Source organism: Fopius arisanus, unplaced genomic scaffold (assembly GCF_000806365.1).
Source record: "Fopius arisanus strain USDA-PBARC FA_bdor unplaced genomic scaffold, ASM80636v1 scaffold00001, whole genome shotgun sequence".
NCBI lineage: Eukaryota > Metazoa > Arthropoda > Insecta > Hymenoptera > Braconidae > Fopius > Fopius arisanus.
In genome coordinates, this window is record NW_011887740.1 from 1,763,440 (window position 1) to 1,786,280 (window position 22,841).

The window sequence follows — 22,841 nt, forward strand, 5'->3', positions numbered from 1 at the left end:
ATTTTTTCTCCTTATGAATTACGTTCAATCATGCTCCTGCGTAATTTATTGGGGGCTGAGGGAATTGGAATAGTTAGAATTTGGTCTAATGTTGGTTGGTTGGTTGGTCGGTCGATTTGTTGGTTTGTTGGTTTGTTGGTTCGTTAGAGAATTAGCGAAATGGTGAAATGAATTTTTAGTCTGTTTGAGAGGCTCATGGGGAGCTTCATAGTGTACTCTGGTGCAGTATTTAGCATGGGCATTTGGTAGGGATAAATATGGGAATTTCGGGAGGGAAGAGGAAACGTGGCAAATTGGTGGGAAGATTAAATGGAGCAGTGGACGGTGTAGGAGAGATGGTTTTGGCGTGAGGGGGAGGTGTAGACTGGGAAACGGACGAGCTAATTAGCGTCTTGATTTACTTAATCCCAATTAAAGCCCGGGCTAGAGCCCACACCAGTCTCCCTCGTGAGCCCTCCAACTTGCAATGCTTCGACTCACTCTAGCACCACGAATATCAACCCCTCAAAAAGCCGAGTCTCTCGTTCTATCTCTCGTTTTGCTGTTCTGGGTGCATTTCATGTACCTCTGGATTCGTCTACAGTGTTTCAGGGCGTAAATACCAGGTATACACGTGTTGGTACGTCATAAACCAGGGTAAATCCTGGTGCTAGCGTTTGGGGAAATTGAAGTCGTTTTATTTGGGTACAGTGGATTTTTTTTTATTTTTATTGTCTCAATTGAAAAGTGGAATTTCTGGAAAATTTATGTTGTAAAGGCGAAGATTGTGGAGTTAATTGGCATTCGATGGAGAATCATTCGATAAAATTGAATATCAAATAAAATCATTAATTTCTGTGCGATAGAATGAGTACAATTTCTGATTCAAATTGCACTTATAGTCGAAATTGCCGAATATTGACCATGCATTGTGGCATTGTCCTCTACATTCACAATTGTACTCTCCCTACACTACCAAAAAATTTATTGATGTCTGGCATTTGAAAAATGTAGAACAAATAGGTAATTTCGATTCGATTATCAGAAATGATCGAAATAGGTAATTTATCGATTTGATTTTGCTATTGATGGAACGAATAGCTCAACTGAATTAATGTTAATTAAAAATAAACGGTTGCGGGAATTTACCTCGCTAATTGACAGATGTTATTTGAGTATTAACCGAACACGTGTATGATGGGAAAGCGTAGGCAATCAAACGTTAGAGCATTGTCCAACGATCATCAAACTATGCAATGTCCAATCTCGCCTACACATGGACGGCTTGTGACACTCCAAACTCATTTTCAATCTCAATATTCATCGTTATGAATGAATCAATTATTTCTGCCTTTGGAGTGGAACATGGACCGAGGATTTACAGGGCGATGCTCATTCAAAATTGAGTTGGGAGTTAACTTTTATTAACTCAAACCCATTACTAATTGTGCCAGAACGTTAATTGACAGGCATAACGTGGTTTTCAGTCGATGTTTGAAATTTCGCATATTTATTTATCGTGATACTCTTTGATTTATCATTTTTAATCCGGTGATGATAACCAATTAATATCAATACTTCACATTTCCATTTTTTCATTTCAGTTCCCATATCCGTCACTTTAATTAAAATCTACAACATCAGAGATTGCGAAAAATCATTTATTTACCCTGTCTCACTGAAATTACCTCGAAAAAGCCTGAAAACGCATATTTACATTTAATCATTTTCCCCGTGCGCTGACGGAGTGCAAATCTCATAAATATATAAATACCAAAAAAGGGATCGATTCTCATACATCAAATTTACGGTTCCACTGTTTTCCGAGAGAAATACAAAAAAAAAATGGAGGGGAGTCCCTCGCAGGCAAACGCTCAATTCACTTAACAACTCAGCATTGCCTTATTTGCGACTCCGCTGTTGCATTATGTTTCGCGAAACCCCACTTGTTTCACATCATACAAGAGAATCAAAGGGAATATTTTATTGGAAAATGGGCGGAGGGAGTGGAGTCCCACTCGCCAAACTCTCCACCCAACTGGAATCGCCAATTACCAACGACTAATCCTCACGCTTTTACCACTGGTAATTAGTGAAAATTTTCACTTCTGTTGAATTTTCTGCAGAGTCTTGTTATGCTGGTGGATTTTGTTTGGATATCATTCATATTCGTGAATTGAAAATAACGGACGATTGGTAGCGCTGAATGAAAAAAAAAATAAGAAAACACGTTTATTTGGTGGTGGAGCTTGCACAATTTAAAAAAACTCAGTCATTAAATTTTTCCCTCTGATGGGGCAAATTTTGTTGATTAATTAACGAAGGGCTCTTGGCGTAAAGTCGATGTTTCGACGATACAGTATACTCAAAGGCTGGTTAAATTCTCCACTCCTACTTTATAAAACATTCAGAGCAGTGGTGGGTTTTCTACCATCATTTCCCCCTCCGATTTCCCTCTTTTAGGACCTGCTTTTTACCTCTACGCGCACTCAACGGTGCTAGCTTAATTAGTACAATCTCCCAGTGCATTTCGCTTCATCCATTTAGGCCCTTAACAACCTTCATTTTTTTACAAAAAAACCTTCTTTGTTTCATCGTTGGCGGCATATTGGAGATTTTCAACTCAAGGAGACTGTTTCAGGGTATCAAACTAGCTTATTCCCGCGGCAATTCCTCAAGGAATTATCACACCTGAATTTCAGTAGTCAAAAATTTTTTTCAATACGTAATTGATGACATAAAAATTCTTCAATAGATAGATCGCTTGAAATACCGAGGATTCGATAACATTCCGTTTGTGAAGTTGTGAATCATTAGAAATTTACCATTAAATTTTAATTGGAAAATTTCAAAATTGAGAATAATATTCCGGCAACAGCTTCAAAATTAACTGAACTGTTGGTTCTGGTTTCCTGAAAATTAGGGAATCAATGAATTATTCGGATATGAGTCGTCGAATCTCATTTGTTAACTCATTAATATTCATGACATTTATTTTCTCTAAAACTGGCCAATTTCCGGGAAATCGATAAATGCAGATAGAATAAATGTTTTTTGATTGTAAATGGATATCGTGATCCCAGGGGTGAGTCGAACCAAACTGTCAATTATTGTTTGATCCTGGTATCACACTCGTTTACTCATTTCACTGTCCCACGATGGGATTTTCACGTTTTTCCCTTATCCACTGTGGTCCATGCACCCGTGGCCCCATACGTGTCATTCAATTACAACTACCGACTTACAAATGTCGATTATTCAACCGTCAATCTGCCCGACTAGAAAGAACAAAAAAAAATTTTAGACTATAGCTGCGCCGTTATTTCATTCTTCATTGACGTATTTGACTTTTGTGAAGGCAATTTGCAATTCAAAAACTTGAGGAATTTAATTACAACGGTAATTACTGATTGCAAGAAGGGACTTAAACGATTGAGGCGAAATTATTCTGTGGAAAAGTGAATATTTCGTATTCTCTCTCTACTCATTTTTCCCTCAGGTTCATGCACAAAAACCAGTACAGTTAGCGAACTTTTTAATTGGCTACCCTTAATTAGTTAGCCAACGAGTATCTCCATAATTATTCTGTTTCTACGCTCGTTTTATACAAATTCCCAACCCCTCGACTCTTTTTATTTTTATTTTATTATTCTGAGTTATCTCTTTTAATTTGATAATACCGGGTATTTGTCACTGGTATCACGCTTTTGCACCGGGGCTTACCCTAGGGCCCGAAAATTCTAACAGTACAATTCGTTACTTCTAAAAAAATTCTCCACTGCTAGTTTAGAATCGAACAAATTTTCGAACGAATTCGTTAATTTAAATTTATTAAAATTAATTAAAAAATCAAGTCAGTGTAATTATCACTCCTGCAACGAAATTTTACAATTATTTCAAAATATCCAAAAAAATTGAGGATCCATTGAATCCATTGAGGCTGGACTCACATTTTGTAGTATTGAAAAATTATTATGGGACATATTTAAATGGACAATCTCCATTGATGGATGAAAAAAAAATGTTTGGTGTCATATCCACGAGGCGTTTCAAGATCATCGCGGCAGTTAAGAGAGTCCCCCGCGTTTTTCATATGTCAATTTGATTTTTATCACTGCACGGAGAGCTCTATTGCGTGACGTCGAGCACTCTTCTGCACATGTGAAAAAAACTATCATTTTTATAAAGGAAATGAAAACAATTTAATGGATATTTATCCATATGGGTGGGATGGTCGGCGAACAGCGATTGCATTTTAAAGTGCAGAAGCCAACGTGCGACAGGTATATGATGCCTGTGCATATGGGGCTATGGCACTTTATTAAATTGCGACTTTGTTACAGTAGGCATTGCTGAGGATTTGTATTATTTTTGTTTCATTTGGCATTCCATGGGTATTATAACCACTGAGTTTTCATTTATGAAAAGAAGAGTTAATAAAAAAAATGAGAGTATCAGAATATTGAGGGCTTCATAATCATCTGAACCAAAATTAGAAATCTTTGAATGTCTTATTAATGAAGTTACAAGATGGTGAAAATAGTATTATCTGATAAGATTCGTGACCTCTACTAAGACCTGATTAATTATTGATTGAAACTTGAATAAACCCTACGGCAAGGAACTCCGAGAAATAAGACAAAGTAACACCAAGAAATAGTAGATACTATTTATGAGAGAATATAAGGATGGAGTTGTTTAAACAGTGTTTTAATTGTGTTTTAGAGAGTGGGAGACAACTGGGTCCTCATGCTTGTGCAATATGCCAAAATGTGGTAGAGGGTGGCAGCCAGTCGCGTGCGTTGTCACGCAGTCAGGCGTCCCAATATGGTCTGAGGGAGGATCAGGTACAGCCTGGTGCACGTGTATGCAACACATGCAGGTGCAAAGCTGTGCGTGGTCGTTACACTGCCTGTCCACTTCCGGGCTGTCCAAATGTCAATAATGCCAATAACAAGACGAGAGTTAAAAGACTCAGGGCACTGCCACCTAAATGGATGGAATTACCCCCGGAGATACGAGATCCCGTTATTCAAGAATTTCAAATACCAAACAATGCCACTAAATGCTGTTCAGCCTGTTTCAATCGAATATCTCGCCGTTTGGCCCCTCACCTGTCTGGTGGGGCTGATGCTACTGATGAAGCATCTGAATCGATAGCACGACAATGGACAGATGACGAGCTGAAGCTATTCAGGCGTGCCCTTCGTGAGCACGGCACTAATTGGCCAAAAGTATCCGAACAAATAGCTGGCAAATCGAATCACCAGTGCAAGAATTATTACCTGACGTATCGTAAGAAATTGGGATTGGATCAAGTGGTGGCTGAGTACTATCAGTCATTGGGTGAGGAGAGGAGGCCGTGTTTGACGGACGAGGAGGAGAGCGGTAGTAGTACAAGTAGCTGTGACGAAATGGCTGTGCATGATTCGAGTGATACTGCTAGTGCGGGTAGTCCTGCTAATACAATATCGAGCAGCACACCTGGTTCCATGGGACCATCCACCGCCACTGGAACTATCAAAAGCAGTTCATTCCCACAGGAAAATACTGCGGATATCAGAATTTCACTTGTTCCACCTACGCCTGCAACCTCTGGCCCACAGCAACCCACCACTGCTGGTGGCCACACTACCAATAATCGAGAGGATTATGACAGTTCTGCTACGGTAAGTATCGTTCATATCTCATATCTCATATCTCACTCTCTGTCCCTCTTGGATTGGTTCATTGAATTTTTATGCTTTCTAAACTCTCGAGTTGAATTCGTCAACTCAGATAAATGCAGCCTTAGACAAAAAAAAAAATTCTATTCAAATTCAGGAGCCGATGTAGAATTTTTGGGTTCATGAAAAATCGTCCGTCTTGATTTTCGGGATATCCAGCAATAAAGGAATAAAGCATTCGGGGTTGGATTGGTCAAATTAGTAGTCGAATTATCTTTTTAAATATCGTGACCAGCATATTTATGCAGCAACTTGTCAGTTTTTCACAACAATGTTGCAATCTAATTTCTTTTTAAGAACAATCGCTGAAGACAAATAATAGATTACGAATGGGTGAATATTTGTTTCTTGGAATGCATTTATTGATAAAAAACTAGAATATTGAAATATTCATGATGATTTTATTTGTAGCAGAACTTGGAAAAATTTGATGAAAATGAATTTTTTACTCAAATATTGAGGCTCCTACACCCTTGTCTAGTATTTTCCAAACTGACTACTCATCATTTAATCTGCCTATTCTGGCCGTTGGCCTCTAGAATTCCCATATCCTCTTCAAAAAATATTTTTTATTCATTAGAACGCTATGAATAATTCATCTGCTTATTTTGAAACACTCAAACACAACATTGATTATTTATTTTTGATAACGAATGATCAAACCTATAAATACCTAATTTTCATATTATTAATCTACCAATTTTAAAACACAACACACTAAGTTATTATCAATTGTACAATTCATCGATATGCTCATTAGGAATCGGGTTTTTTCGCGAACATTTCACAATTTTTCTTTTTCGAAGTTTGACTTTTATTTTCGGCCTTACCTTGATAGATATTTCTATTGGTAATTGTTCCAGGAGACGGCGGACGAGGGTCAGGGTGGGGCAGACGTGGAAAATGCAAATTCAACAGCACCATCGACAACAACAACAACAAGCACAAGTACGATATTACAATCACAAACGGCCTCACAATTGCAACAATCGACGCAACGCGAACAACCACCACCAGGACACTCACCACCCTCAACGAGCAATGCCAATCCCCTCACTGTCAAGGATCTCATGTTCGATGTTATTGAGATGCAGCTCAAACGGAATCCCAACAGTACGTCGACGAGCTCAGTAACACCCACGATATCCAGTATTCTAAAGACAGATCACAGAAACGATATCACATTTGTTCGTGAATATAAGCCATCGTCGAGTTTACCCTCTACTGCCATGTCCAATAGGGACTCGAATTTGGCAACACTGTCAGTCGTTTCTGTACCTCATCATACTCACAGATCAGCCCCGAGTCCTCAACAAATTGGTAAGCAATATATTCCCTACTTTCATTACAAAAAAACACTAAAAGTTTCAATTAAATATTAAAATTTCTATTTCGGGCCTGTGGTATTATTTTTTCAACTCAAAAAATTCTCAATTTAATAATTCTCACAACAATTTCAATAAATTATTCACAAGAACGGACTACTATGAATTCCTAGATTGGGTAGAATGATAGATTAGGTGAACGAAAAATAATGACGAGTATTCCTGAAACCCGATGGAAAAATTCTTTTGTTCTCCAGGTCAAATGCAGGCGACAATAACACCAATGCCCCCAGTTCCAGCACCGAATCAGCCCCCTTCAGCGGATCTCCTGCCGAAGGAAGGTCTGGTGGTGATGCAGGTCCAGCAGGCCCTCCGAGAGACCGAGGGTACCCTAGATCTCAGCATAAAGAAGCCCCGCCAACAGCCGTCACTCCCTCTCCAATCTCAGCCCCAACCCCAAGAGTACAATCACACCCTGCAACCTCCTCACAAGGCGCCACAAATGACGATGTATCGTCCGGAACCTCCTCCAGGTGCTTACTATCACCCACACGCTCATGAGCAAGGTCGAGGTGCGAAGAGCCCTCTCGTATACACCTCATCCCCGCGCCCTCAGGCCCCAATTACTCCCAAGATGAACAAGGTTACAGTGCCCTCACCTCACCCCAAGCTATCTCCAAAACTGGCAAACATGAGTACCCCCCACAAAGGTGGTTCCATAACCCATGGAACTCCAGTCTCCGGTGCCAGATACGAAGGGCTTCTTCGTCAGATGACACCTCCAGGCACAGCATCAGCATCGGCAAATACTCCGGCCCCCAAAGAGTCTGGCTCCATCACCCAGGGAACCCCAGTTCATCCATTCACCGTTGAAAAACGCTCACTGTACGATTCCCATCGTCCTATCAGACATTCACCAGCGACAACGATTGCCCCACCCCAGAGCCCTAACCAGGGAGTTGTTGTCACCCACAGCAATTACAATTCCTACTCTGCGAGACCACCACCGAGTTATACTATGGAGCAGCAGCTCTCCTCCCGTCAGATCATCATGAATGACTACATAACGAGTCAGCAGATGCACCAGCGAAAAGGCACAACAGCCAGCAACGAGAGCTCCAGTAAAACCGAACCACCACCAGGTACTCTCTACTACACGAGTACTCCACCACCTCCTACGCCACCTCAATCTCACACCCAGCAACGGCAGGGTGTTATCCATAGGCACAATCCCCAGAAGCAGATTCATTATCATCCGCCACCAGCGGGGCTCGAGGCTTTCTCAAGTTTAGTTGACGTTGCTGTACAGCAGCCCAGTTTGCCTGTACCTCATCCACATGGACATCCACCCTCAGGGAGTAGTCACGAGGGTCTTGGTAAGACGATGGCTGATCGATTGCTCGCTGACAGGTATGTGGATAATAATCGGGCCTATCGAGAGCAAGACTTGAGGAGACAGAGGTTGGCGATGGAAATGGCAGCTTGTCATCAGCGGCAATTGGATAGGGAGAGGGATTTTCATCGTCAGGAAAAGGAATACAGAATGCAGAAGGAGAGGGAGGAGCTGCAACTGTTGGAGCACAGATTGGCTGTGCAGCATCATCAGAGGGAGAAGGATATGCAACAAGAGAGGATAGACAGGGAGAAGCAATTGCAGCATGAGCACATGATGCAGCAGAGGGAGAAAGAGGAGAGGCTAAGAGAGCAGGAGATGCAACACCAGAGGGAACAGATTGCTGCACATCAGAGGGAGAAGGAGCATCAGGAACACAGGATGGCACAGCAGAGAGAGAAGGAGATTCAACATCAGAGAGAACAGCTTGCTGTGCATCAGAGGGAGAAGGATATGCGCGAAAAACAGGAGCACAGGATGGCGGTTCACAGAGAAAGAGAAATAGCGCATCTTCATCAACAGCAGAGGATGCAGGAACAACAGCAGATGCAACAGCACATTCTGGGACAGAGGATGGAGGCTGAGAGGAGGCACATGGCACAGATCTTTAGAGATCAGCAGCATCAACATATTGATAGGGAGTCGGGAAGACTTCTCAGCAGTGGGTTCTCACAGTCATCGAGACCTCAGCAGCCACCTCCGCCACCTCCTCCCCAGCAAACGTCAGCCTCGTCGAGGCCTAGTCCTGCTTCTTCGAACTCACAATCTGGGGAGAATTCAACACTCACCGCTGCCAGTTTGATCGATGCCATTATCACTCATCAAATTAACCAGAGTTTTAAGAGCACTAGTGGAGCACCTACTGCTAATAATCAACCTACGAGACCGGGTGATAGGTTATTCCAGGGATTCCATCGAGATAATCCAGCAGAGCCCAATGGTGTTGCCCACAGTCCAGCTGCTGAGAGTTCTGGTGGTAATAGTGGACCACCCAGTGAACCACTAAGGGATGGAAAATCAATTACTCTTGGTGAACACGTGGAGCACATCGTCACGAAGGATTTTTGCCCACCACATGCGTCTTACCGTTCGTACCCAGGTTATCCCCTGGCAGACGATCAATGGAAGCGTCGTGATCCCGAGGCAGAGTCTGGCAAACCTGGCGATGAGCGTCAAATAATTCGTGTATCCCAGGGACAACAGCAGTCTCAGGTCCCTCAACAGGCTCAACAACCACCAACATCAGTTGCCAAACAGTTTCATAGTGTTGAACCAGTTTCGCCGCCAGAGGCAACGCAGAATCATTATGCCAGACGATTCTATGAGTCCGCCACAGCCACAACGACATCAGCTACACCACCCAAGCCTCACTTGTCCCCTTTAGATTACGTAAAGAATAAAATAGTTGAGGTTATGAGGACCTCTGAGGACGACAAAACAACTGGCAGTGGGGAGAGAAACAGTGGCAATGGAACAGCTGATAAGGATGACAAACCTGCTGAGAGCCCCTCTGGTGAGATGGTCATCGACGAGAGTCCAAATCCACCCACTCAACAACCACCACCAGCACCTACAACATTCTATCCATTCAGTGCACTGGGAGTTCACACAGGACCACCTCCAGCACCACCTCCACCCACTTCGGGCTCAACAACTGTAACAAAATCTGAACAGCTCGAGCCAGCACCACATCTCTCAGCTCAGTACGAACCACTCTCCGATGAGGATTGATCGACCACCTGGAGTCATCCGCATCCCTGATGTCTCGCTGTCTAGTGACTTGCTTCGGAATATTTTTTTTTATTAATCTTTCACGTGTCTCTTTATTAAGGAGGGAATTGTTCATGAAGACAATTCTGCCTCGCTCTTTTTTATCATCATTTTTGCGTGAATTGCAATGCTAACGAACTTTAGAAAAATTTATGATTTTAGAAATTTAACCTGTACATGGTTTTTATCTCAGTTTCGAGACGTCATTCCAGTTGACTCTGCACTTTTTTTTACTATGAATTTTATGGAAATTGTAACATTTTTTTTGTGAAAATTTCGTTGGGAATGATAAAGTGCGTGAATTATTAAAAATCAGAGTCATTCCTTATATATTTTTTGTTTTGTATTGAGGAAGATTGTAGGATGGACAAGTCCAATGGGAGGATGAACATTGATGTGGATAAAGAGATTTAATGAAATTAACAAAAATGCCGGCTTTCTAGTGCATGGCATCGACGCTTATTTGCAATTGCCCGATGGACAACTTGAATTCATGAATTATTGATCAACAGTGGGGGTTGATGATGATATATTTGATTTTTCGTGTTTTGTGCAAAATGAATGGTAATCATTTTTTCTTTTGTATATATTATAAATGGATAATCGTTAAGACGACGAAAGAATGGTACGACGTTAAAGGTGTGTGTGTTTTTATTTAGAATGAGTCTGTGATGAGTACCGGTGTGAGATATTAAAATAAATACCGTGTTTTCGAGTCCATCTGAAAGACACTTCGGTGGGAAGAGAAAAATAAAACGGTTTGCAACACGCTTCTGAGATAGAAAGAGAGAAAGAAAAAGAGAGACCTCGTACTATCGTATGGTGAATTAACGTCTATGAAAAGAAAATCATCCCTTTCCTGTTCAATTATTTTTCCTTTTTTGTCGGGTAAAAGTGATTGATGAATTTGTAACATGTAAGCGTTGTATATAGTACATAATATTTACATTTTAAGACGAGCAAGTAATTATATGATTACTAGATTATATTAATAACGATAAGTGACTAGAAGTTTTTAGTATATAAAATGAAAAAAATTTAGGTAGCATTATAGAAGGTAGAAATTAAAAAAACAAATAAAAATAACAAAGTAATTCACGAACTGACTAGGGAACTTCTCTCAAGACTACGTTCTCTTCATGATGAAAATAAATAATGAAAAACGACAAATTGCAGATACAACCAATTATGAAAAGATTAATAATAATAATATGAATTATCAATGAAAGAATGGATGTGGATTTTATTTGACTCATTAAATTAATTAGAAACTTCTGATTTTCCTCTTTTATTTTCAGATGATAAAATATACATTTTTTTCTATGCTCATGTGTACTCACATTAGTTTAACAAATGGATTATGAAAGCACTCACTTTTTTATACAGCCTAATTTTATATTTGTACGTGAACTTGAATTGCTGAAGACATGCGCCTCAAGTCGTCGTTATTATCGGCTTTAAATCATCCGAATGGGATACGATAGAACGAGGGAAATTGTAAAGATCATTTTTTCAATAATCCAATTGTCGTTTTTTCACCTCTTTAGCTTATTTCCTTTTGTAATTACGAATTGTGTCAATCGCTGGATCATTTCGAATTCGAACACAAGGAGACCGGTGCCTTTCAAGATGTATTATCCTCGAATAAATAATATGTGTATCGTGAAAACCAATTCTTCTTCCTGCTCGAATTCACTCAGTAATTTTTAATGCGCGTATCGATATTTACGTTTTTTCACCTGACAATTGCCCGCCCTCATTATTAATTATGGATAAAATTATCAATACGTGTATTTAATCATTTTTACGAACTGACGAGCTTACGACTCCACAATTCAATAGCCCCGAAACCTGAATGATAAAACATTCTCAATGTTCGGTTAAAAGTATTGTCTTCAATCTGGCAGGAATAAATTTTGTGGGGGTGGGGCAGAATGGAGATTGATGATCTTTCAACAATTTATTATTTCTTCGATCTTTGGTCATCTTATTCTAACAATTTCCTCTTTGATTGATGTAATCTGGCCTGAAAAAGGATAAACCGTGCTTCTCGAAAATATTCATTACTCAGTAACAAATTCAATACTTGAGTTCATAAAAAATTCATGCACATGAAGTGATAAAATAGAATCAGTTAATTTCACTGGAGATTAGGCCTTGGAAAACATCGCTGAATTGAACAATAAGCCGATGACGTACGGGCCGTGCATGAACACACATTACTTATTGTTAGACGATTCAGTGAATAGAAAAGTATTTTAGAAAACGGTTTCCTTAATTAATTCTCAACAGGTAATTCTTCAAAAATTTAATCTATTCTCCCCTGATTCAAAGAGCTTTAACGATAACTCCATAGTTTCACCACTTCATAAATTGATTGAGCGATTCGGTAAGAGAAAACCGACAAGTTTTGAAAAACGAAATAATTTTTCTCTGCATGAATAAGCCCAGATATCCATCTCCCGTCATCGTGGTCCTTTCAATCACCTCAGATAACATATAATAAGAGGACAAGAAAAGAAAATGCTATCACTGCTACTGCTCCAAACGAGATAAACGAAAAAAAGCTGCAAATTAAGAACAAGAACCTAGACTAGAGAGACGTGATTGTAAAACAAATGTACCTATTCTGATAAAAATCAAGCCTGAACGAAAGATTGAGTCAATGCTCAATCATGAAACCGTGGAAAACAAAGGCTGTATTATACATAAAGAAAATGAATAAACACTAATTGAATAAAACTGAGATAAAATAATACCGAGGCACTCGTCCCCTCACTTGAAAATAATGGAAAAAAGTAAATCAATTGAATTGTATTATAGACAAAATTGAATGATGAATAAATGACGAAGCTGGGAAACGATAATTATAACGGATGAATTACACTACTGATTAAACGAATGGATAAAATAAATTACAACTAATAGCGAGCGAGCGCATACCATGCCTACAGTAAATAAAAAAAAATACAAGTGTAGCATACACGATAATACTATTATCGATAAAAAAAAACAATTCAATGTAAATTGTTATTTTTGTTGAAATAAAATCACCTCCGTTATGACAGCGTTCGTTGAGTAACTGGAATTTACACGTTTTCTATAAGACATTTTTTTTATTTACAAAAAAATACAAAAATCATTTGATAATTGTGGTAATCACTGAGATCACGAGCACATGGCTCTTGCGCGAATCATTCGTTCCCTGGCGGCTTTGAACTGCTCAAGAACATTATTAACATTATTTATTAACGTCCCAGCTGATAATCTGTCCAGGGTAACCCTTGAAATTCTAGGATTCTTAGAGAAATCACGGCATTGCTGCACGATATTCATCTGCAAATCGATGAATCCCCCTGGAACGACTTTTAACTGTGATTTATTGATGATCGGACCGTTTTCACCTTGAGGAATTCCGGAGTAGGTGAGATCCTCCAATTCTGCTGTTCCTCCGGTGAAAAAACGCCGCAGGGTATTTATAAAACCAGCCACAGGGCGCCAGGTCGTCAATTCGTAGGTGAATTTGCCTGGAGACGGAGGCAAGGGTTGAGATGCATATCCTTCGATTCTGTATCTGAAACAGGTAAATTGAAAATTTAGTATGGGACAAAATGAAAGACTAGTTTTAGTATTTACCTGGTCCATTTATCGAGTGATGCAGCAGCAATGAGTACCTGCGGCCATGCAGGCCTCACATTTTCATCATCCAAGCAGTTCAAATCGAAATCAAGTGTCATTTCGACAACAAAGCTAAAATTAGCACTACCGTTCATCATTCTGCACCTCTGGGTTCTCCCTGATAATTTATCTCCGTCATTTGTGCTCCAATATTTGGGCAGATCAATCAAATAAGTGAGGAACAGGGCGTCGTAGGGAAACCCTTTGGCTTTTGTAATATCCAACGTCAGATACACTCGGAGTACGTGAGGGGGTGGTAAGTGCATTTCGGAGAACATTTCAGCTTCTTTATATAGTAATTTCTCGTGGAATTCCTGTCAATAAGTTCAAATCAAATGTCTCAGATTAATATCACTCAAGCCTTGAGATAAAATTCTTTTCTTTTGTAAATATCGCATGATCTATATAATTGCTTCTAAAGTTTTGAAGGTACCAGTTTTAAAATTACTATTGCGCCAGTAAAATCGTGTCATTTGAAGGAGGGAAAATGGTCAATGAAAGTTCATTCATTTATTTTTAATCTGCCAATATTATTTTAAGCTGGTAAAAATCAATTGTCGGGGAAATGTAAAAGGTGACACTTGAATTCCGCATAAATATTTCAAACGCGACGACAATGATACCCACGTGCGTAATTATACAATCAATACCGAAAACAAATGCGCATAACGGAGGCACAACATTATCAGGGTTATTTATGCATTGTTTTTCCTGTACACGACAAATCATGCAACAGGGGATAATTATAATAAAGCGGCTCGTGATAGGCGTGCGCGCCACGCGTTTAACTTTCTCATATCTCTGGTTGTGTTCAATTCTGTGTGGGAAGAAAAGTTGATTTCAGTTACCTACAGACCGCAGTTGTGAAGTGAGCGTACACCACAAGTAGAAATAATAAGTACTTCATACGCAAGTTAACATGTGCGCAATGGAAGTTTATCAGCGGCATTCCTTCTTGTGCTAGTCACACGTTTCAATTTTGCTCCCAAGAAAAGTTTGGAAATTTATTCGTGTGCAGCGTAAATAATATTTATAATCCTCTGTTTTAAATTGTGATGAAAAAACCGTCAATCAGTGGATTAATTAATTGAGGGTATTAAAAAGGATCAGTGAGGAATTCAAATTGCTGTCATGTTTCACGTGAAGATGATGCGACAAATTTCAGAAATTTCTTACGTGGGGTAAGTTGTCTATAAAATTTATCCGAGTAGACTTACTACTACCACTATCATTACTGCCATTTATCCACTGCAAATGGTGATAATTACTGTCTCTCAATAATGAGCGCAAAATATGAATAATTGACGTATTTTAAATCGAAATTATTAGCAGCGGTTTTGATGGGAATTTTTCTCGGTAAATTCCGCATTTTTCTAAAGCTTTAATTCCTAATCAAAGTAATTCGTAAAAAAATCAAAGTTCTGAAAACCGGGTCTTGCGCCATTTCCTTCATAGTGACCCACAATTACGTGTTATTGCTGAGTTATCAGTACTCGACCCTATCTTATCGCGATTAAGATTATTGGATTACTCACGTGATGCAGTAGTTCTCTCTGCATCTGAACCTCGTCCTCGGTCTGCCCTTCGGATGCATGTTCGATCCAGAAGTCATAGCTCATACCAGTGGCATGAGCTTTGTAGCACTCGTCGTCGTTGAAGTCAGGATCGATAGTCAGAATTTTTCCAGCCTCGTTGTAAGTTATCGTGCATAAGAGAGTTTCCGAGTCCTCTGAGGAGCCAAGGGCTTCATCCTTGGAGGTGAGGTCTGCCATGATGTACATCGTCCTTTTATCTCTGTACAGATAATGATTCGACCTGATGGTGTTCGTTGAAGGGGTCGACTCGATGATCTTCTTGTTGTAGCGCTCGCTGAATGGCTTTCGATTTCTTATCGCTGGAAGAGCAGTCTCATTCTTCAAGGATAGATAAGATTTGTATCCCTCCTTCGTAACTGGAGTTGCCTGTCGAAAATAGGAGTCATCCTCTGTGTAGGAGAACAATCTTGAGCTTTCGATCTCATCTTTCTGGATTTTCTCTCGATACTTCTTGTGAATTTCAATTATGCAGTTCCTCTCCTCCTTGTACAGATTTACTTCGAAGGGACTCAGGACTTTTTCCTGCCAGGAGAACGTTCTCCCCTCGGATTCCAAAAAATTCGAGTCCCTAGTCTCGGCTTCCGACTCGAATAATTCAGCCAGAAGAGACTTCTGTTGCACGATCCTCACTCTTAAAAAAAAGTGAAGTTTAAGAAATAGAATTCTTCCGATTGAATTCAACTACTATAGATTGAGAAATTTAAGATTTTTTTTCTCTATTTAAAAAAGGGGATCAAAATAAACTGATGCTGGAGGATGACTAATGTACAGTGAGAACACATGGCTCAGGGGAGTTAATTAATGTAAACTCACTGTTTTGGGGATTTTAAAATTAAATATTTGTGGTTGTAGCACACCCACTCTTCCTGGAAAAGTCTATCAAGTATTTTTATTCGCGGTAATAATAGGACGTGAATCAGGAGGAATCGGATGGTGAATTTCTAATATTATCATTTAGTCGCAGCGATTGTTGTTTGATAGTTAATATTGGTGGCAATCGGATCGGACGAGGAAACGGAAAAACGAGGAATGAGGAAAAATTACCTCAATTTGAAATTCTCTATCGGTTGATTAACTCGATAATTCCCCGCGATCTTCAGCCTTCCTGGATTTCTCACCAGCATAATTGTTGCTATTTACTGTTGTACAACACTAGAGAAGTCAAAATGACAGATCGGTTGTGTTTATATGAAACGTTGCTTAGCAACACGTTTCTGTCAAGCGCATGTCATCAGAGCGAGAAAGAAATATCTTTGGAAAATTACAATCTTTGAATAATAATTCGATACTATGAATTTTTTTAATTCTGTATTGGATTTTAAAGACGATCATCTTAAAGTCATTAATTAAGCTCGGAAAGTTAATTATTACGTCTGAATAATTGCACAATCTTGAAATAAAATCTGAGAAATGGAGATTTCCAATATTTTTATTGTTCGAAACATGTTCTTATTTTTTTTACTTCAAATAATTTTTCAAGGTAATAAATAAATTCAAAATAATAAATATATTTTTAGATACTAGCAAAAAGAACGAAGTTAATATCAAGTCGCTGAGAGGTTGAGCGTTAATAGAATTTCACACTAAAAAACGATTTAATTCCCCCCATAAATTATAATGATAAAAATTAAATTCATCTCCGATCACTCAATCACTTGTAAATTCCATCCACACAAAAAAGCCCTACCCTCTTTGGATCGCTTCCGCAATCGGAATTCCTCAACTAATTTCTCCTCATGAATATAATGAAAGTTACGTTCGCGAAATGCCCAAAAAATCCAAAACCATCTCGTATAATTCCTGAGTTGTTCTCATTTTTTTAAAGGATTAATTGGCTTTGGCTAACGATCACATGGGGGCAAAAAATTTAAATGACTCCATAAAATTTTTAAATTTTAGTGAATACCAATTTCATAACGCAGAAAATAGTGTAGCGCCCTCCCTCTCTTGGGGTGCAGTACTACGATGCCTCTGGGGTCACTCAAACCCCCAGAACTAAGCCGCTACTTTAGTCAATCCTCTTTGCATCTGAACGTGAGAAATGAATTGAACAAGGACGCACAAGAGTAAAGGTAAATTGCACCGAGTCTGTTGGAAGCAACGGGGAAGTGTACAATTTTTCCTTTACCATCGCTGTCGACTAATTTATAATGACACACGTCCCGATCATCAAGTGATCTCACCCTGCATTTATTTCCTGGAATTTCACGAGTTCACACAGGTATTCCCAGGGTTTTGTTATCATCCATAACAATGAATCGTTATGCACGTCTAACCTTAACCTGAACCTTGGTGCACATGATAACGGTACACAGTTGCATTCTCTCGTTTTTCGCGGTAGTTAAGCTCATTGCGGCAAGAGGATATTATTTCTTCGCTTATCTATTGTTATCTGAGTTAGTGATGACGGAATAAAAAAGAAGGATTGAGGTTTTGTTGATGAGTAACGGGGATTCCAGTCGCGCCTCACCTGTTGGACTGTTTTGACACCTGTCGCACGTCCGCTGCCTCGAATGCGCTATTTCGCGGTTTTTTCAGGATAAATAATTCATTCACCAATTTCTCGGGATTCTGTGATCGTTTGTTGAGAATATTTTTGGATTAATAAGGTCACAGCTACGGGTTAATACCCTGCGAACGTTCCCAGAGGTATTTTTTTCCTGGCGGTGCAAGCCAAGCGGGAGTTGACAGATTTCATCCGTTGTGGGGACTTTTGACAATTTTTTTTTCTTTTTTGTGGATTTTAGGGGCTTCAAACTCATCAGGATGGCCAGTGGACAGGACAGGGAGGGACATGTCACCATCCCCCTTCAGTACAATGATTCAGTGAGTGTTTGTGAATTTTTGAATATTGATTCTTGGTTGTTGGGCTATTTTTATTGATTGTTATCTTGTTTTTTACAGCACTGGAAGGGGATCTTCGAGAAGTACGATCTCGATGGTGACGGCAAGATCTCGTATAATGAGCTGAAGGCTATGGTCAGAGGCTCCAGTTATACTGACGATCTACCACCTAGGGTGGTGAGACTCATAATGCACAAAGCTGATCTGGATGAATCAGGATATCTGGAGTATCCAGAATTTATAGCTATGGTGAGATAAGCCAAGGTTTCATAGTTATAATAATATATTACTTTAATAATCAATAGTGAGGGAATTTTTTTGTCGATTTACTTATTTTAGATATCCGTGAAATGAGAAATTACCCTGTAGATTTAGGTACTGATTATGATTGTCACAAACCCCGCTCCAATTTTTCTCCTGATATTTGCAAGACAAGCAGAAATCTCCTGAATAATTGAAACCCATACAGTAGTCATTGCATTGTTACTGAAATGCTGATTCAAATTACAGATCCATAGAAAAGACATGCAGGGTGTATTTGGGCACTACATAAGTCGGTATGTCCACAAAATGGTGCCAGGCAGACCCATTCTCTCAACTCAATTGAGTGCAAGACTGTCAGCGGACCTTCCCGATGGACAATACGAGGAGGAATACAGTTGTAGGCCACCTCCAGTAGCTATGATCATCATATCAATTATCGAAATAATTTTGTATGTTTACGACATCGTAACAGCACCGAAGGGTGCATCACTCATTGAAAGATCAGCTGCCGGATTATTTATTTACAATCCACATCAGAGATACGAGGCATGGAGATATCTGACTTACATGTTTGTACATGTTGGGTAAGAGTATTACTTTATTTTATTATTTTAGAGTTCGAAAGTAGAGCAACCAATTCAATATCAAAAGGAGAAAAAGTGAGGGCAATAACACTTATTTTTTTTTACAGAGTATTCCATTTAGTGGTGAACTTGTTAGTCCAAATAATGCTGGGAATACCTTTGGAGATGGTGCACAAATGGTGGCGGGTGCTAATTATTTATCTCGCTGGAGTAGTAGCGGGTTCCCTGGGGACATCAGTATCAGATCCGAACGTCTACCTCGCGGGTGCATCTGGCGGTGTTTACGCGCTCATAACAGCCCACGTTGCAACGATCGTAATGAATTGGCATCAAATGGAGTTTGCTGTCCTTCAATTATGCGTATTCGTCGTTATAACGACTGTTGACGTCGGCCAGGCTGTTTATAATCGTTACGTACTCGGTACACAGGATCAAATAGGGTATGTGGCACATTTGACAGGTGCTGTTGCTGGATTATTAGTTGGAATTAATGTTCTCCGTAATCTCGAAGTACAAACGTGGGAAAAGGCTGTTTGGTGGGCTAGTATATTTACGTACACTGCTCTCATGACTGCTGCCATTCTCTGGAATATCTTCGGAATGGAATAGTTTCTCTCCTTAAAAGAGTGTGTGATGAAAGAGTAAGAGCTTATCAAGGAACTGAGTGAAAATGCCATTCAATTTAGTAAACAATAATTTTTTAATATCTATATTGTATTTATATGAAACGATAGTAATCCTATTTCGCCCAGTATTTCATTGTTGGCAGCTACGAACAAATTCTCGATTCAATGAACCGAGTGCTATATAGGTATTTTATATTTCAGTCTAGTTTAGTACGAAAATTTTGACATGAAGTCATACCACGAGTTCACTCAAACGAATTATTATGTTTAAAACAAAGGACTGTGAGCATCAGGTAGACTAGAGTGTCAATTATTTTTTCGATAAATATACTTTTGTACGCAACATGTGAAAGAGCATATGCATTTATTCTCAGACTACAATTTAGTGCGCTGTATTTACGGCTTGAATAGACATCGAGAGTGGTGTTTTCACCGTGAAAGAGTACAATTATTGTTATTGTATTAATTTGATAGAAATTATGCACAGAGAGTTGGGCTTTTTTGGTAGTATCGTCCAGTTTTTTATTCATTTGTATTACAAGTCCATAATGAAATTCTACTGCCATCCTATTGCCCGATGTCCTCTGTCCATTCATTTTGTATTAGTAATGCTCTCATTAGGTAAGTTATGTATTTATTTTATCACGGAAATATATTGTTTTTTATGATACAAAGTTGAATTAAAAACGTTTGCATCGAATTTATTGTTTTTCTTATATATTTCATTGCAATATCATTATCTTATATTCAAGCCCAGCGATTAGACTTGTTCATCCGTATGTGGTGATGGGCTAGGCACGTTCTGGCCGTTTATTGACATGGGGAACAATAATTCGTCTCCTATCTACTGTTATCTGTAAATGTTACAGTGATTTCGACTGAGAAGGCCCTTGTTTCCAGTTAAGTAGAACTGATGTGAATATAATTTAACGCGGCATTAACTCTTATGATAAAAATTCCAGTCGGACTTCACCTGTTGAACAGTTTTGACACATGTCAAATAACGGCTGCTCCAAATTCATTATTTCTGTCTCAATTTCTCTCTTCAGATTTTTTGTTAATAAATGAAATGATATCGGCAGGATAATATCTTGCAATTATTGGTAGAAATATTTTTCCAAGTCTGATTCTTCTTGGATTTCAATTCAATTGAAACTCATCGGGATGGCGAGTCAACGGAACAGACAGGAGTCCGTGAACATCTCCGTGCAGTTCGATGATCATTTGGTAGGTATTCATGAACTTTCATGAACTTTAATTTTCGGTGGGCTCAAAATTTAATTGTATATTATTTTTCGGGGAGAATCGGTAGTAAATGGGGATAAATTTCTTAAACTTTTCGAACAGTCCAATCCTCCAGGGGCCATGGCGCGTAGTATAAGTGACTTTTCCGTGACTTAAGGAGGAAACTCGCAGAAAACCAAATGAATAGTTGATGAATCTTATCCCTCATAGCACTGGAAAGGGATTTTTGACAAGTACGATCTCGATGGAGACGGGAAAATCTCGTATAACGAGCTGAAGGAAATGCTCAAAGAGTCCAGCTACGAAAACGACATCCCACCTTCAGTGGTGAAAATGATACTGCAGAAGGCTGACCCGGATCGCTCAGGATATTTGGTGTATCCAGAATTTTTAGCTATGGTGAGATAACCGGTTTCAAAATTTCAGTTTTCAGTAGTAGGCAAGTTTTTTCCAGTGCGAACCTATTTTCGAAAAAAAATTACTTGCAATTCGTTAAAGCGAGTTTGTGATAATCTGTAAATACCGAAAAATCCGTGAGAAAAGTGACATTAACTACAGATCCAGAGGAAGGATATGCAGGGGTTTTTCGGTCGTCTCATAAGTGGTTACGTTTATACACTGGTGCCCGAGAGACCAATACCCTCTGATCCTTACAGTCCAAGAACTTCGGTGGCTGCCTCTGAGGGTCGGTATGAAAAAGAGTACAATTGTAGACCACCTGCAATAGGTATGCTCATCATATCGATTATGGAAATTGTCCTGTTTCTTTACGACATCGTATTGGCGCCGACGAAGAAACCATCATCGTTTCAGGGACCGGCAGCTCAGCTTTTAATTTACAATCCTCAAAGAAGATACGAGGCATGGAGATATGTGACTTATATGTTTGTTCATGCTGGGTAAGTTTATTGTTTCTACCATGATTAAGGAGATAATCTTTATATTGCAAATTTATATTGCATATTTATATTTAAACATTGAATTCATAGCCGGCATGAAATCATAGACTGTCTTCTTCGGCATCTTCGGATCGATTCCGAATTGAGGATTGAATTCTCCCTTTTCATATGTTTCAGAGTAATCCATTTAGTGAGTAATTTGGTTGTTCAAATTTTATGGGGAATACCCTTGGAGATGGTCCACAAGTGGTGGCGTGTGCTGACGGTCTACCTTGCGGGAGTGTTGGCTGGCTCGATTGGGTTCTCGGTTGCAAATCCGAAACTATTCCTTGCAGGTGCATCTGGCGGTGTGTACGCACTCATGACAGCTCACATTGCCACTATTATCATGAACTGGCAACAAATGAAGTTTGCTGTGCTACAGTTGTGTGTATTCGGTTTTATAACGATCCTGGATGTTGGCCTGAATTTTTATAATCGTTATGTCCTAAATAAACAAGATGGGGTAGGGTACGATGCGCATTTAGCAGGCGCGGCTGCTGGATTATTAGTTGGAATTAATGTTCTTCGTAATCTTAAAGTGAAGAAGTGGGAAAAAGTCGTTTGGTGGCTCAGTATATTGACGTATACTGCTCTCATGGTAGCTGGAATACTCTGGAATATTTTTTGCATAAATGTTCCATTTACTTGAGTTATTCTACAATTTATACCGGTTTAGTACAAATTACTGGCTAATTACATTAAGTTTTTCAAAATTATAAATTAAACTGAGAAGAAAATAGGTACAGCAACTCGCGAAAATTTTCTGTACTTCAAAAATTAAAATTATTTGGAATTTCATCATGATCTGTATTGACTAGGCATTATAAAAATTGCGCTGCCATTATATTCTTAACTTGCGTGTGCCAATTAC

The 22,841-nt window shown here is 39.2% G+C and overlaps 4 protein-coding genes across 14 annotated transcripts in view; 3 read left to right on the top strand and 1 right to left on the bottom strand.

The window, feature by feature from the left end:
* Window positions 1-12,979, top strand: part of Smr (Smrter) — a 59,401-nt gene extending 46,422 nt beyond the window's left edge. For all 8 annotated transcript variants that reach the window (XM_011314712.1, XM_011314645.1, XM_011315013.1 and 5 more), the window contains 3 exons: window positions 4,705-5,648; window positions 6,569-7,025; window positions 7,288-12,979. In XM_011314712.1, the coding sequence (XP_011313014.1) occupies window positions 4,705-5,648; window positions 6,569-7,025; window positions 7,288-10,154 (4,268 nt within the window). In that variant the 3' untranslated portion in view covers window positions 10,155-12,979. The remainder of the gene's footprint in view (window positions 1-4,704; window positions 5,649-6,568; window positions 7,026-7,287) is intronic.
* A 382-nt stretch (window positions 12,980-13,361) lies between these two features.
* On the bottom strand, window positions 13,362-16,596 carry LOC105273104 (Meckel syndrome, type 1). The gene is made up of 4 exons (XM_011315347.1): window positions 16,511-16,596; window positions 15,407-16,097; window positions 13,830-14,185; window positions 13,362-13,767 (listed from the first exon to the last, which is right to left on the bottom strand). Exons 1-4 carry the CDS (start codon window positions 16,588-16,590, stop codon window positions 13,362-13,364), a joined length of 1,533 nt encoding a protein of 510 aa, XP_011313649.1. The 5' UTR covers window positions 16,591-16,596.
* Window positions 14,729-20,189, top strand: LOC105272889 (rhomboid-related protein 3). 4 transcript variants are annotated; one of them, XM_011315147.1, is made up of 5 exons: window positions 14,729-15,052; window positions 18,214-18,292; window positions 18,371-18,559; window positions 18,821-19,158; window positions 19,266-20,189. In XM_011315147.1, the coding sequence occupies exons 1-5, from the start codon at window positions 15,003-15,005 to the stop codon at window positions 19,765-19,767; spliced, it is 1,158 nt and encodes a 385-aa protein (XP_011313449.1). In that variant the 5' UTR covers window positions 14,729-15,002; the 3' UTR covers window positions 19,768-20,189. The 4 variants fall into 4 exon arrangements, with proteins under 4 accessions (XP_011313449.1, XP_011313612.1, XP_011313498.1 ...); XM_011315310.1 differs by lacking the exon at window positions 14,729-15,052 and adding an exon at window positions 17,465-17,538; XM_011315196.1 differs by lacking the exon at window positions 14,729-15,052 and adding an exon at window positions 17,491-17,687.
* A 374-nt stretch (window positions 20,190-20,563) lies between these two features.
* LOC105273121 (rhomboid-related protein 2-like) lies at window positions 20,564-22,635 on the top strand. Its single transcript, XM_011315371.1, has 4 exons — window positions 20,564-21,011; window positions 21,240-21,428; window positions 21,588-21,928; window positions 22,106-22,635. The coding sequence occupies exons 1-4, from the start codon at window positions 20,949-20,951 to the stop codon at window positions 22,617-22,619; spliced, it is 1,107 nt and encodes a 368-aa protein (XP_011313673.1). The 5' UTR covers window positions 20,564-20,948; the 3' UTR covers window positions 22,620-22,635.
* The last annotated feature ends 206 nt before the right edge of the window (window positions 22,636-22,841 follow it).

What these genes read in the sequence shown, in the direction of transcription:
- LOC105273121 (XM_011315371.1), top strand. Translation starts at nt 20,949, where the DNA reads ATGGCGAGTCAACGGAACAGACAGGAGTCCGTGAACATCTCCGTGCAG. An exon ending in TGCAGTTCGATGATCATTTG is followed by an intron (nt 21,012 to 21,239) that starts GTAGGTATTCAT and finishes TATCCCTCATAG; the next exon opens with CACTGGAAAGGGATTTTTGA. An exon ending in ATCCAGAATTTTTAGCTATG is followed by an intron (nt 21,429 to 21,587) that starts GTGAGATAACCG and finishes CATTAACTACAG; the next exon opens with ATCCAGAGGAAGGATATGCA.
- LOC105272889 (XM_011315147.1), top strand. Translation starts at nt 15,003, where the DNA reads ATGTTTCACGTGAAGATGATGCGACAAATTTCAGAAATTTCTTACGTG. An exon ending in ATCCAGAATTTATAGCTATG is followed by an intron (nt 18,560 to 18,820) that starts GTGAGATAAGCC and finishes TTCAAATTACAG; the next exon opens with ATCCATAGAAAAGACATGCA. An exon ending in TACATGTTTGTACATGTTGG is followed by an intron (nt 19,159 to 19,265) that starts GTAAGAGTATTA and finishes TTTTTTTTACAG; the next exon opens with AGTATTCCATTTAGTGGTGA.
- LOC105273104 (XM_011315347.1), bottom strand. Translation starts at nt 16,590, where the DNA reads ATGCTGGTGAGAAATCCAGGAAGGCTGAAGATCGCGGGGAATTATCGA. An exon ending in AGAGAGAACTACTGCATCAC is followed by an intron (nt 14,186 to 15,406) that starts GTGAGTAATCCA and finishes ACTTATTGACAG; the next exon opens with GAATTCCACGAGAAATTACT. An exon ending in TCACTCGATAAATGGACCAG is followed by an intron (nt 13,768 to 13,829) that starts GTAAATACTAAA and finishes TACCTGTTTCAG; the next exon opens with ATACAGAATCGAAGGATATG.